Source organism: Planococcus citri, chromosome 2 (genome assembly GCF_950023065.1).
Source record: "Planococcus citri chromosome 2, ihPlaCitr1.1, whole genome shotgun sequence".
Taxonomy (NCBI): Eukaryota; Metazoa; Arthropoda; class Insecta; order Hemiptera; family Pseudococcidae; genus Planococcus; species Planococcus citri.
This window is the reverse complement of record NC_088678.1, coordinates 55,355,968-55,370,619: the sequence shown is the minus strand read 5'-3', so window position 1 is coordinate 55,370,619 and position 14,652 is coordinate 55,355,968. Positions and strand designations below refer to the sequence as shown.

Here is a 14,652-nt window from a genome sequence, read left to right as displayed (position 1 = left end):
TTTTTTTCAGATGCAAGAAAGTTTTTCACTATTGAAAATTTATGTTACTGGTTCCTAATACCTAATTATTTACTAAGAAAATAAACCTAGCTGTCTTTAAGAATAAATTTTCTGTCTCATGAAGGAGGTACTTATCCCAACTTGCTTTCGAATCGGACAAAAAGCCATACTGAAAGACGTGAAAGAGCATGCAAAATATAGTTTCCTCTCAAGAGATCCCAAAATTTCAACTATAGACCCAAACATAAGAAGCACATTGTATGTGTTGTGACTTACGTGGCCTCTGAAATTCTGACAACGGATCCGTCAGGAGTGTAACGCGCGGATCTAGTGGGCAGGCTGCAGGTAGACTCAAGTCGGTTCAATCTTCGAATCCTTTAGCAACTTTTTGGAAACTTCCCAATCCTCCAAATTTCCATAAAATTTTTACCAAAAACAGAGTTGAAAAATCCAAAGTTCACTCTGCACTCCACATGCAGGTGGGTTCCAGTCATTTTGGAGCCTTCAACGACTTTTTGGAAGTTTCCACATTTCATGAAATGGAGTTGAAAAGCTGGAATCCACTTTGCAAACTAATTTCAATAACCTTTTACGCTATGAAGTTGACTGCAACCTGCAGGTAGTTTTAAGTCGCTTTGAAGCTTCCAAATACTTTTTGGACATTAAACCTATGGCCGACACTAATCAAACTTTCTAAAGATCTATTATTCAAACTCAAAAAAAATGTTCAAATCCAAGAATAAATATCTTGCTCAGTTCTAGATTTTTCACATTATTTTAATGAAATTGGGAGCTCAATGACATGATCTGTTTTTCGCCGACCGAGCTAGAAACTTCATGGTAAGATTTCCTCATTCGAGGTAAAAAAAAAATCAGACCAACTGGAATGGTATTTCCTGTTTATGTATTTTAAAAGCAATTGAGAATGTTTGATTTTCTTTGTTTGTCAAACAGCTCTATAAGAATCTACGTTCAATAAACCTATTGAAACAGAAATGTTTTACATGACTCTCATTGAAATCAATCGCCAATTTATAAATTACCTATTTAATTAGCCAAGTACCTATAATTGCCATACGTACCAAGGTACACTAATTTCTTAATGTGTGAATAGTTAAATACCTTTTAATAAGTAAGTATGACGCATGGTGATTTTTTTTATGAAACAAGGGATCAGTTTCGATTGCAGTTTCATCAAATCAAGTAACCTACCTTCTTAGGTACTATTGCTGATGAAGATTTAGAAATATTCAAGAACACGAAATAAAAACTTACACACAATGTTATTACGAAATTCGATACGAGTATTTAAAGTGATTGTAATTATATTGGGTTTATTTTTTTTACTGGTTCACTCGGAGGACAGTGAGTACCTAATCCTTTTACTTTTTTTCATTTTTTTAAATGCTTACCCGCGAGTGCAATAAGCACTTATCTAGAACTGTGTTGAGCTGTTGACACTGTTGGGGCTGTTACTATTTTATTTTACAATGAAGAATTCAATTTGTTTGCAGGAATTATCAATAATGAAGTTATTGAAGTGATTTCAGCTAATGATTCTAAACAATATCCGGATTACAGTAAGTTTCAAATGTACATATTATTATTTCAACTTTAATTTAAAATTAATCATACATATTATGTGTAGCCCTAAGGGGGAAAAAATTGAAAATGTTTTTAGTAGGTATCCCCTACTAGATACGTGTTAAATTGTTCTGATATGTATTTTGCATTTTTAAAAAATTTTTATTTTACAGGCATTTTATTTTCAATTGATATTATAAAAAACAACTCGGCTTTCAATTCAAGTTTTAATAATTCAGATTTCATAGTAAGTTGTACCTTTCGTGTCTCATATTATAATATTATAAATCATCATTATCATGTAATAACTAAGTAAGTAATCATTTAATTGTCATCTCCGTTATTTTCTGTTTAATAGATCGTCGATGATTCTGGACTGTCCAATATGGGGAAAATCAATTTCAACATTTCAAAAACAAAAGGAAATGATAGCATTTCTTAGTTTTGATAACTGGTGGAAAAATCATCAATTTAGTTCGAAGAATAGTAGTTTATCGAAATTCGAAAGATTGTGATTCCTTAAAAGTGCAACATCGGCAACACATTATACAGCGCACCTAAAATATAGTATCGTATTCTTTATTAGGAATTTGTAATTATAACAACTGATTAAAATATCCGCTTCAAATTAATAAAATGCATGAATCATGATGTACGATGTTCTTTGTAACTTCAATCAAAAGTTTCATTGTAGAATGAGTCTATTTTTCGGAAGACATTGATCTATTGATCATTAACGATGAGGGAGTTTCCATTTCAAGCAAATAGGTACTTATCATCATAGAATCTATATGATGATTCTAATTCCGTGTCAATTGTAGCATTGGTTTTTCATTTATTTTCTTTTTTTTTCACATGTTTTTTTGACGAAAATCGAAGAGCAATGAATTTTTATATAAGAAGATTATTTATTTTGAAGGAAAAAAGTACAATGAAACGAATCTAACGATAAGTTATGCTATATTTTATTCATAATGATAATGAATGACTGAAAAAAAAACAATATAATACGCGAGTATGAGTACAAGATACGAAAACATAGTATAAAAATAAAATATGGCACACTGTAATAAAATAAACATAGCATCAAAGAATCGTATTACAAGGAAAACTAATTCAAAGACAAGAAAAAATACACGTGTACAAGACAAGAAAACGTATAAAAGAAGCTGTAAGTAGGTATACGTGAAAAACAAAAACACGAGGTAAGAACTTACACTTTTAAAAAAAAGTTAAATGAACTTAGACGTAACTTTCTTGTCTGGATGAATACAGAAGAAACGAATCAACCAATCTGGGTTCGACTAATTCTTTGGCATCGAGTTTATCAATCACGTCGTTTCCGCAGACAGCAGTAATTTTACGTAGAGAAGCCTGCGTTCGAAAAAAAAAAGTTTGATAATTAAAAAAATATAGAAAAAAAGGTGCGTTATAAAACTAGATTTACTCGTTATATTATAGAGGAGATTTATACTATTATACGTATTGCATTCTTATTTACGTGTATTTTCTGATAGATGGTAGTCATCTACACATGGTAGGTATTATGCAAGTGAAATTCGCTTACCAGACAAGCGACTAATACACCATCGCTGTAATTTCTTTCACGTTCTTCCCGACATAATCTTACTAATCGCGTGACACCTTGTAATTCGATAACTTGTTTCGCTATTTCTGGATTAGTGCATAATCTGCAAAATTTTCACAATACCACGCTTCAAGATACGAATATATCATAGACATTCGATAGAATATGCATTATAGGTATATTATTTAATGATTAAAACGTGTCAATTGTAATAAGAATACGGCATACGTTGCACGAACCTGGATAAAGCTATGGCTGATTTATGCTGTAGACGTTCAGCAGCAGAAATTTCAGCGGCGGTTTGAATGGGTGAATGTTTAACTTGCAAGAAACAAAGTAAAGCACCCACTGCCCTATGCTGTGCCAAGTGTGGTCTTGTCTCTGGTACTGCTGCCATGTTTGCAATTAATGTGGCGACTTGTTCTTGAAGGAATACCGAAGCTCGCACTCCTAGATTTCTTACAGATGTTAGGAGACATCTTGCTGTGTCCAGTTGTAATAGGACGAATACAGCTTGAGGCTCGATGAAAGTGATATTTGCTAGAGCTGCGGATGATAGGAGTAGTGTTTCGCAGGATTCGCATCGTTCTATTAATCCTGTGAGTAGAAATGGAAAAAAATGCATATTTAATATTTAATTTTATTATTTATGAAATAATAATAAATTTAATTTAGTTATCAATTTGAACCTTTCGTCGAAAAATATATTTTTGCATAAAAAAATCCATTTACAGCTCCTTCAAATTTAAGGTTAGGCAAAAATAATCACGTTCAAAATTTTTGTTTTTTTTTCAACGATCATCCACCCTTTGTTTGTTTTGTTTAGAGAAAAATATTAAGTAAATACCTACTTACGTACCTACGAGTCTTTTATTGAAATAAAAAGCATTAAAAAATTGAAAAAATCATCGAATGATACCTTTTTAAAATATTTTTAACACGCAAAATATCGTTAAATATTCAAAGATGAGCTTGAGCACTTGAAATGTTGATCAAAAGAATACTTTACCACCCTTCATTTTTATTCCTCAGCAAAAAAAAGTCACTTAATTACTCAAATTCACTGTAATAAAATCATACTTACGAGTTAATGATTCGATAATCGGATACAAATGATAAACCAATCCTTTAATAACGTGACCATCTTCGATCCAGGGGGCGGTAATTTGGACTAGCACTGATACGACTTCTAATCGTTCATTTTCTGACGTATCTTCATCCGAAAGTAACCTTGAAAGTATTTCAATTCCTCCGGCCTACGATAAAATAATCAACTCATTGTTGAACGTTGCAAAAAACTCAAGTACCTACATAGGTACCTATCTCTAGATATGTCCACGTACTTTTTCTAATTGCCGAATGCTGACTGAATTTTGACAAACTGCTGCCAATGTACGTAAAGCTGCTGTTCTCACGTTAATAGATGAAATGGAATGCGCGCATATCGAGAGTAAATTTTGAATTCCGTTGAAATGAGTGATCAGTTCGCTGACACGAGAAGTATTCGTACTCAAAGTGGAAATACTGGAAAGTGCGTTTAATAATGTGATCTCGCTGCTTGGGTTTTCCAGTATAGATGACAATAGCTGTACATTTAAAAAAATGCAAAAAATTATAAATAAATTTACGTTTGTAGGTTCCAAGTTTAACTACCTAAGTAATTACGTTTTGGTAACATATTTTGAGCATGAAACACGCAAGAACGACTTTTAAACAAAGTAGGTACCTATTATTACACTTACAGTGATTTGTTGAATCAGCACACTGTCGACGAAACGTGAAAAAAATTTCTCTAAAATATTGATCTCATTCAGTAAAGCGGATTGATCGATCGAAGTGTTGATAATTTGCCTCAGCCTATCACCCATATCCATTAATTTGAGAAGATTCTCTTTATCATTCGATTCCATTCTAGGTAACAATTGCGAATAACCGATGATGAACTCCATAATATTATTAATTAAACCTTGTATATGTGAACTAGTGTCGTCTGCAGTGCATATGTTGATTTTTCTGAAAATTGACAACGTTTTGTTAAAAAATTTTCAATGGGCTGTGGAGTGTATTTTCGAGACTTTTCGCGAGAACTCACTCGTACAATTTTAAAAATTCGTTGGCGATGAGTTTAGTTCGATGTTGAAACGTAAGGACTGAGTTGACTGAATCCCAAACGACCATCGTGCTTGGATTTCTTTTACAGCATTGCGAGATGGATTTCGCTTGAAGTGTCGTCATGCATTCTGGTTCGTAACGATATCTTGATTCGCGAAGCCATCTTGCCACTGGTGGATCTATGGGTCTGAATTAAAATAATACATACGTAAATTAATCAATACATATTTATAATTAAATACGTAGTTACTATCTATTATTATGGTTATGGCGTTATTTTTTCGAAAAATAATATTTAGAGCCCTTTTAATAATGGTAAGGTACCTACTACATAGGTATAAGTACAGGGTGCCCAGAAATATCGAGTACCCCAAAGAAAGATTTTCATTAAAAATATAGGTTGGAAACGTGAAATAGATGCATATGATTGGTGGAATGTTATCTCTCCAGTCCAACAACCAATCATGTGCTATCATTATTATCATTCACTGTGACCTACGACCAACCAAAGTATTTTAGTAGAAAACTTTTTTAGGGGGACTCGATATTTCTGGGCACCCTGTATTTATTTATTTATTTATTTATTTATTTATTCATCCATCCATCCATCCATCCATCCATCCATCCCCTCTCTTCGATGCACCGCAATAAACGCACAAAAAAGATAATTGCCATCATCTTTTGACTACAACGTATCAACTAATTAAACAAGTTTACAAATAATCGAGTAGGTAGCTGATTTAATTTTCTGAGAAATAAAGATTAGGTTTCTCATTATTCAAATGATAAATCAAACTGATGTGGGTCATGTGTTGATCAATGAAAATAATACTGATTATTTTTTAGATGAATAATATTTTTCTACCCATAACCCATAATGATTTGTTTAGGTAGGTATACTTCAACTGCAGGCATCAATTTTAGAGCTACCTACTTTCATGAATTTACACTTTTTTGATTTACAAAAATTTCTTCACAAAAATCGCTGCCTCATGCACATTTGACCACATTCTCCTGACCTTCAGAGGTAGGTTCCCTTTTAGAAATCGAAGTCACCGAGAGATGCATTTTTAAAATAACAAAAGTTTATCAAAAAAATCAAACAAATACAAAATTGAAAAATTAATTCTGTTTGAAAAAAACAAAATGAATAAAAACAAACAAAAAACTTCTTTTTTCAATTTTCAAATGAAATCAAAAAGAAAAGTCTCAAAAATTAAAAGAAGTAGGTAATTGAAATAAATATTATACCTATACCTGAATAAACAACTGTATTTTCTTTGAGAAATTAGATTTTTGTGATAGATTATTAAAAAAAGAAAAGAAATAACCTAGGTACTTGAAAATGAGCGATTATTTGTTTTGCCAACAAATGGATAAAGAAAATAAAAGGATGGAGAATTACTTCCAAGTATTTTTTTAAAAAATTGAAATGAATACGATTTTTTAAAATTTTGAATGAAACAAAACACAAAAGTTATTTACAAAAATTTAAAAAAATAATTGAAATACCTAAATAAATATTTACGTAGATAAATCGTAAATAAACAACTTTTTTTTGAGAAATTGAAAAAGAAAAAAGAGACGAAAAAACCTGAATGTACTAAAACAACGAAAACAAAATTTAGATATAAGTATTATGTATTTTTTCTTCTAAAAATCTGTTCGTTTCACGTTCAATTTTCAACTTGATCAAAAAGCAATAAGAAAAATTTTTGATGTAGGAATGAAATAATTTTTACAATGTTCCATGCAGATTTTCAATCTTTTTCTACTTTTGACAATTTTTTATTTTTTAAATAATTTTCATCGGATTTTAATGTTTTTTTTTCGGTTTTCATATCTTAAACAGTATTTTTAAGCAATTGTTGTCGAATTCGACAGAGATTAGGTGGTACCTACATTATTTTTTTGGAAATTTTCATTAATTAATTTACGCAATTTTTACTTAATTTTGTCAACATTTCTTCAGTTTTTGTTTTTTTTGATAATTTTTTAATGATTCTAATGATGTTTATTTCGTTTTTTTTTAATAGATATCATTTAAAATTTCCCTGAGATTTCATCACTTTTGGGGAAATCTCAAATACCTAATTAATAATTTTCTGTGTTTTTATGATACAAATACAATTTTACATGTTCTCAACACTTTTTAGTGTTCATTTTTTTTATCAAATTGTTCTGAAGTTTCATCACTTTTTTAAACATTTTTTTAAACACTGATTTTTGCGCAACTTTTTTGCTTAATTTCATAGAATTAATTTTTGGTAATTTCCATTATGTAATTCTGACCGGGGGGGCGGGGTTATGTCATCTTGATAGAAAAATCAATTTCAAAACATCCTATTTGTTTGAAATTTGCGTTAGCAGGTGGGATTGTTGAATTGAAGGGATTCTCGTTCGAAGATTTTATGAGGTGATTTAAATAAACCTTCCAAATAATTACAGGTAGGTACCTTTTCTATATTGATACTTACTTATTATCTTCTACAGTCACAGGAGACGGAGATCTGATTTTTTTGGCAGCGCGTAACTTGACTTCATCTTTCTTAGGTGTCGACGAATGAGCTGGTTCTGGTAACAGGCTTAAATCTAAAGTTTCATTGTGATCGTTCTTCTTCAACAAATCGACATTCAAGCAAGGTAAATCCTTTTGTTCGACGGCACGCAACTCGGGCGAACAGCGACCACTCGGCGGATCTTTTTTATCGAGAAATCTGACCGTATCGTTATTTTCGAAACTACTCGAAGATAAAGTATCGGTGCTGCCGAGAGGGGTTTTCTCGATATTTTCCAGCGAGGGACTTCTCAATTTAGGTAACTCATCGACGATGAAACAAGTTCTGGATTCATCCGCGCTCGATTCTGAATACAGAGAGTGACACGTTTGGGATCTGGAGAGCGTACATCTTTGAGACGACGTTTCCGCGCAAGGTAACTCAGCCTTTGGTGTTTTTGGTTCGTTAACGAAATCGTTGATAGGAAAATAGCAATCAGCCAAATAGCTGCTGATCGAATTGCATTTCGATTTAACCAGTTGTAGATTTTTCTCGTTTTTATCCTGATTCCTGTCTCGTTTTTTGTATCGTAACAAATGTGGCCTACTGATTCGTACTGGTATTTCTGGTAACTTGGAAAGGGTCGATTCGGTCGGCGAATTGGGGCTTTCGTCGTTTTTCGACTCGTCTGACGCGCATTTGTCGCAGGATTCGTCGCTTTTGACGCGATTATCGCTGTCTGACTTCGAACCGCAGCTTGAAGGCGAAGATGATTCGGAATCAGAAAACCCCGAGTCTTGCGATTTATGACTGCCGTTGCTCGGACTACTCGACGAATTCCGACTGCTGTCTTCGACCAGGGAACGTCTCCAACTGAAACGTGAAGTGGTCGAACGTGATAACGATGGATGATGGACTATGTCGTCTGTTTCGTCATCTTCGTGGAAATAATTCGACCACCAGACTTTGCTGCGTGTTCGTCGAAATTCGCACATTATTTCCTGTAATCAGAAATAGATTCGTAATATGAGATTTTTTGTGTTGAGTAGGTTCTGCGAGATATCTATCAGAGTTAGAGATACGCAATAATTTATTTTTATAGAAGAATTGTTTAATTAATGACCTAATGCAATTTTATGAAAACAAATTACACATCAAGTAACTAGTAAGTATACCTATTTCCTTTTAGATCCCAGATCAGGTAGGTATCTCTACCTAAGCAGATCCTGAGCAGATCGCTATTCATAGCGATCAACTTATATTTTCAATATCGACATTTTTTTAGGGGTGCTCAATATGTACCTACTTCAAAATTCCCTCCCTCCCCATCCCATTTTATTTCAAATTGACTAATAAAAAAATTTTATCTAATTTCGTTTGACTTTCAATTTCAATTCATTCGAAATCGGATTAACACTGAGCCAACGCTTATGATGCTATACCTATAAAAGGGTACCCCCCGATAAGATAGGCAAAATGCCCTTAACCTCAGATTTCGATGAAACTCACAGGGTATGTTTAGTACCCCCAAAAAATAATTTTGGGCCCATAGCCCGCTCCCCACCCCACCCCCCTCAGCCAGGGGGGCCAAAAAACGCGTTTTTCAGGGGAAAAATTCTGTATCAGCGCGTAATTAAGATAAATTGATTCTGTAAACGAATATAGTTAGAGGATACATGGGCGTACCTCCCTGAATTTTTTCAGAATTTTTCATCACACGGGGAGAGAAGGGGGGACAAAAGAAAACTTTAAATCGACATTACTCCGGAACGAAAAAACATACCAAAACGATTTTCTCGTCAAATATGTATCTTTAGATCTACTTTCTATAGAAGTCATCACCCGGCCATTTGGAGTGGTGGGTCAAGCTCAAAAGCTCAAAAAACTCTCAAAAAACCACGTTTTTTGCGTTTTTCTCCAAAAATATGGACAAATGGCGGAAATCTAAGAGAACCAAGTTGTTCAGCGTGAAATTTTACCTCAGAATTGTGTAATTGAAAATTCATTTACACCGCATGATCGTAAAACTACATGCGCAGAAGTATTTGTGCTTACATCAAGATAGCTGAAAGGGTATTCCTGGGTAAAATAGGTGAAATGTCCCTGTCCTCGGATTTCTGAAATTTTGATGAAACATAGTTGGGTACCATTTAAAAAAATGTCGGAGGCAAAAAATCCCCCCCCCCACCTCCCCTTGCTCATAATAGCGAAAAAAGGGCCTTTTTCGGGGAGAAAAAATCCATGCTTCAACGAGTTTTGACAAAAAAATCTGTATTCACTCAAAATACTTGAAGGAGATATGATTCTAGCAATTTGAATTTTCTTCAAAAATTGTGGGCCCCCCAGGGGAGATATATTGACAAAAGAAAATTTGAAACCGCCGTATCTCCGAACCTAATTTAAGTACCTACATGAAATTTTTTTTTCAAAAATGTATCTGCATGAGCACTATAATTGGTATTTTTTTTTCAAATGTTCCCTCCAGGTAGGCCATCTTCAAAAACTCAAAAAACACTCAAAATTGTGTTTTTTTGTCACAGCACCACCAAAAAAAGCGATCCATAATTTTGGATGCTGGCCTCCAAAAACAATAAGAAAACCAACTAACTTCTTTAAGGCTATTCTAATTTTTTGATGAAAAATGGTCAACTTTGGGCGGGGATTGTGCCAAAACTATAGAACGGATTTTTTTAGGGTTTGCTTTCAAAAGCGAGGGTATGTCGAGATATTTTTGATTCAGGACATTTGATGGCTATAATAGGGAATTGGATGGAGGTACTTTAGACGCTCACATCCCTGTTGTAAAAGCAAAATTAGAAAATATGGCTACATACCCTCGATTTCATAGATGAATCAGTATTGGTGAAAAAAAGTTGGAAGAATTTTGAAAATTCACGGAGAAATCCCCGTCTGAAGTTTAGATGGGAGCGGGTCGCGGGACATAAGCACGACTGAATTCGTTCAATCGATTACATGCAGTCTTACGAACGAATGATGAAAATAACGAACAAATCGGTTTCATATTTCGACCGGTTGTCAAATTAGAATGCTCTCCGCAGAGTATACTCTTAAACTCCAATTTTTTGGCCATAGGCACCCCCTCTCCAAATTTTAGGGCGAAAGTAGACAGACAATATGGGTATCATTATCATATGAACCGAACTCGCTGAACATGAATATGAAGTTTGATTTGCAGTTGGACCCTCCCAACGACCACATTGGGGAGAGGGGTTGCCCAAAAATTAGAGTTTTTGTGAAAAATGCTTCATTATAGCGCTATTTACGCCATGCAACTTCTTAATCAAGGTTTTCTTGAATTACAACTAGCCTACTTTTCAAGTACATGGTATCTAACTCAAAACTATCAGAAAGGTTTCTTTTTGGTGTCGATGATTAAATTTTTATGTGAGTTACCAAGTACATTGAAAACATAGGTATTACCTACCTACGTACTATGTAGTAGATTGGGTAAATCACCAAAAAAAGAAAAAAAACTGGATTTTTACCAATTTTAGCAAAAACTGTCATTTTGAGTTGAAAGTTGTACAGAAAAATTCTGGCTCCAGAAGTGCTCCTAAAGGGAAAACATGTGCCCTTAAAGTGGGAGTATTTTCGAAAAACACGGTTTTTTCACTGTAGCCCCTGTACCCAATTTGTTTTGAGAAAAATGACGATCGACCCAGTCCTAAATGAATATATCTTAGATTCTGCGTCCATTCTATGCTATTATTTTTAATTGTTTTTGTCAATTTTGAAAAATCAACAAAAATTTAGGAATTTTTGCCAATCTTTATCAATTTTTTGAAACCTAAAATATTGTCATCACTGCGTTCCAAAATATTTCCTCAGTTTCAGAAATATATTATCTTTCAATATTTTTTCGTCATTATAGCGAAACTTTTGCGAAGAAAATATTTTCAAAACACCAACTACTAATACCCCCTCTCCAAAAAAAAAAAAGATTTACTTTTCAATTTTCTCAGTAGAACCCCAAAAGTGGCCTTGGATTTTGATGGCAATAGCATGGATTGGCGCAGAATCTCAAATACCTATGTAGGTACTTTTATTATACTGTCTCCTCCATATATTTTGAGTGAATACAGATTTTTTTGTCAAAACTCGTTGAAGCATGGATTTTTTCTCCCCGAAAAAGGCCCTTTTTTCGCTATTATGAGCAAGGGGAGGTGGGGGGGGGGATTTTTTGCCTCCGACATTTTTTTAAATGGTACCCAACTATGTTTCATCAAAATTTCAGAAATCCGAGGACAGGGACATTTCACCTATTTTACCCAGGAATACCCTTTCAGCTATCTTGATGTAAGCACAAATACTTCTGCGCATGTAGTTTTACGATCATGCGGTGTAAATGAATTTTCAATTACACAATTCTGAGGTAAAATTTCACGCTGAACAACTTGGTTCTCTTAGATTTCCGCCATTTGTCCATATTTTTGGAGAAAAACGCAAAAAACGTGGTTTTTTGAGAGTTTTTTGAGCTTTTGAGCTTGACCCACCACTCCAAATGGCCGGGTGATGACTTCTATAGAAAGTAGACCTAAAGATACATATTTGACGAAAAAATCGTTTTGGTATGTTTTTTCGTTCCGGAGTAATGTCGATTTAAAGTTTTCTTTTGTCCCCCCTTCTCTCCCCGTGTGATGAAAAATTCTGAAAAAATTCAGGGAGGTACGCCCATGTATCCTCTAACTATATTCGTTTACAGAATCAATTTATCTTAATTACGCGCTGATACAGAATTTTTCCCCTGAAAAACGCCTTTTTTGGCCCCCCTGGCTGAGGGGGGTGGGGTGGGGAGCGGGCTATGGGACCAAAATTATTTTTTGGGGGTACTAAACATACCCTGTGAGTTTCATTGAAATCTGAGGTTAAGGGCATTTTGCCTATCTTATCGGGGGGGTACCCTTTGTATGAACAAAAACATTTTCTACGAATTCCTCTTATCATATCACAGAAAAAAGTTACTTAAACCTGAAAGGTTTTCAACTTCTGCTCGACCTACTATCATTTGGATTAGGAATACAATTTGTTCAAATTCAGAAATTCAGAAGGGTATATCAGTAGTGATGAGTAATCAGTAATCACACCTTCAATTTTGAAGATATGCAAAATACGTAGGAGAGACGGGGGGATTTAAGTAAAAATCCAGTTCTCAGAAACATTCATTCCCCTCCGTTGGTCGCATAACTGTCTCACAGACCAGTTGAGATTGAGCCCACATTCATCATATAGGTACTTGGTAGGCGTATTGGCATCATTTACGTGCAAGAAACACTGACGCGGCACAAAAATTGCCTATACAATTTTCGAAGGAGTAAATTTTTGAGACTTGGCCAAAGGACTTTCACCTTAAGGTGATTTTTTCGTAGATACGTCATATTGATGTGTATAAAAAATGACCTTAAGGTGAATTACCGGGGAAAAAAATTTCAGGATGATTTTTGAATTTAAACTCGGTTTCTGTAAATGAAAAATATTGAAAAGTTTGCATTTTTAACGAATCCAAAATTTATACATTCAAGTTCCATTCAAATCAAAAACTTTCATCAAGTTTTCAAAAGTTTAAAATTCAACAGGCGTATTTAGAATTCAAATTGTGGTAAGTGCTCTATATAAAATTTAAAATTACATTTTAGTGTCATTTTAAAATAAGTACAAGTATAAGAAGTACACCCAGGCCTTTTTTGTCACTTTTTTTTTGAGGACACTCCAATTTTTGAAAGGTGTAATAAGTCCATAATTTTTTGTAGATATACTCCCTCCTACCCTCAAACATACAAAAAGAGTTGATTTTAGCCTTATCAGTACCTATAGAAAATACTCTAAAATTTCCCAACAAAAGTCCAGTTTTTTGCCAAACTTGCTTTTATAAGGTTCTGGTTTTTTTTACCAGCCCAAGTCAATTAGTCAGGTATAGTGTATATTTTTTAAAAATTATCAAAAACTGAATTTTTTGGAAAAAATTGTCAATAAACGTAAATGTTTGGTAAAACAGTCAGGAAGGGTCCATTTTTAGTAAAATCGTCAAAAAGTGAGTTTTTTTGGAAACAATTGTCAAAAAGCATCGATTTTTGGCAAAACAGTCAAGAAGTGTCCGTTTTTAGCAAAATTGTCAAAAAGTGTCCATTGTCGATAAAATTGTCAAAAAGGGCCAATTTTTTCCACAATTTATCAAACAGTTCTGTTCTAGCCAGGATTGCCATAAAAAACCCTGGTTTTGCCAAAATTGTCAAAACATTCCCATTGTTTGTCAAAATTGTAAAAGAATGTCAATTTTGAGCGAGATTGACGATAATTTGTAACGTTTTTTTGTCAAAATTCTTAGGAAGTTTTTTTTGCCTTTCCTGTATAAAAAGCCTTCTTTTTGATTCAAAGTTTTCCAAAAAAAGTCTCCTTTTTGCAAAATTGCTTAAAAACTTCATTTTTAAAAAATTCTTTTTTTTCAGTTTTTATGACAATTTTTTGATATTTTTGAGCGTGCCACCGCAAAAAAAACACTGAGTATACCATTTTTAAAATGGACATTCTTAAAGAAAAAAGGATAGCCCAAGCTTGGATTTTGGGTCAAAATTTTAAAAAGCAAGAGCATGTGATAACCACTTATACCTACATTGATTGACGTGTTTTTGAAGCAATTGTTTGTCACTGTATTCAATCTCATTTCATTCATTCAAATTTGACAGGATCTCAACTTCATTAAAATGTGGATTAGCAATACAGTTTGAAGAGTAAATAATGTCAAATGTAAGTATAGATACACCTACGTACATTTGATGTGAATTTTTTGTAAGCAAATGTAATATTTTAATGAGATTAATTTTTTAAAAACTTATAAATTCATTAATTTATCAT

General features: G+C 33.5%; 2 protein-coding genes across 3 annotated transcripts in view; one reads left to right on the top strand and one right to left on the bottom strand.

Moving 5' to 3' along the window:
• Positions 1–3: 3 nt before the first annotated feature.
• Positions 4–2,235, top strand: LOC135836546 (uncharacterized). The gene is made up of 4 exons (XM_065351441.1): positions 4–1,365; positions 1,515–1,580; positions 1,758–1,831; positions 1,943–2,235. Exons 1-4 carry the CDS (start codon positions 1,281–1,283, stop codon positions 2,024–2,026), a joined length of 309 nt encoding a protein of 102 aa, XP_065207513.1. The 5' UTR covers positions 4–1,280; the 3' UTR covers positions 2,027–2,235.
• Positions 2,236–2,525: 290 nt separating this feature from the next.
• LOC135836536 (protein inscuteable homolog) overlaps positions 2,526–14,652 on the bottom strand; it is a 52,539-nt gene continuing 40,412 nt past the window's right edge. The window contains exons 2-9 of one of the 2 annotated variants that reach the window (XM_065351428.1): positions 7,762–8,783; positions 5,265–5,471; positions 4,915–5,185; positions 4,516–4,758; positions 4,257–4,428; positions 3,412–3,769; positions 3,152–3,275; positions 2,526–2,958 (exon numbers count right to left, since the gene is read on the bottom strand). In XM_065351428.1, the coding sequence (XP_065207500.1) occupies positions 2,827–2,958; positions 3,152–3,275; positions 3,412–3,769; positions 4,257–4,428; positions 4,516–4,758; positions 4,915–5,185; positions 5,265–5,471; positions 7,762–8,777 (2,523 nt within the window). In that variant the 5' untranslated portion in view covers positions 8,778–8,783 and the 3' untranslated portion in view covers positions 2,526–2,826. The remainder of the gene's footprint in view (positions 2,959–3,151; positions 3,276–3,411; positions 3,770–4,256; positions 4,429–4,515; positions 4,759–4,914; positions 5,186–5,264; positions 5,472–7,761; positions 8,784–14,652) is intronic. The other variant, XM_065351429.1, reaches the window with a different exon arrangement.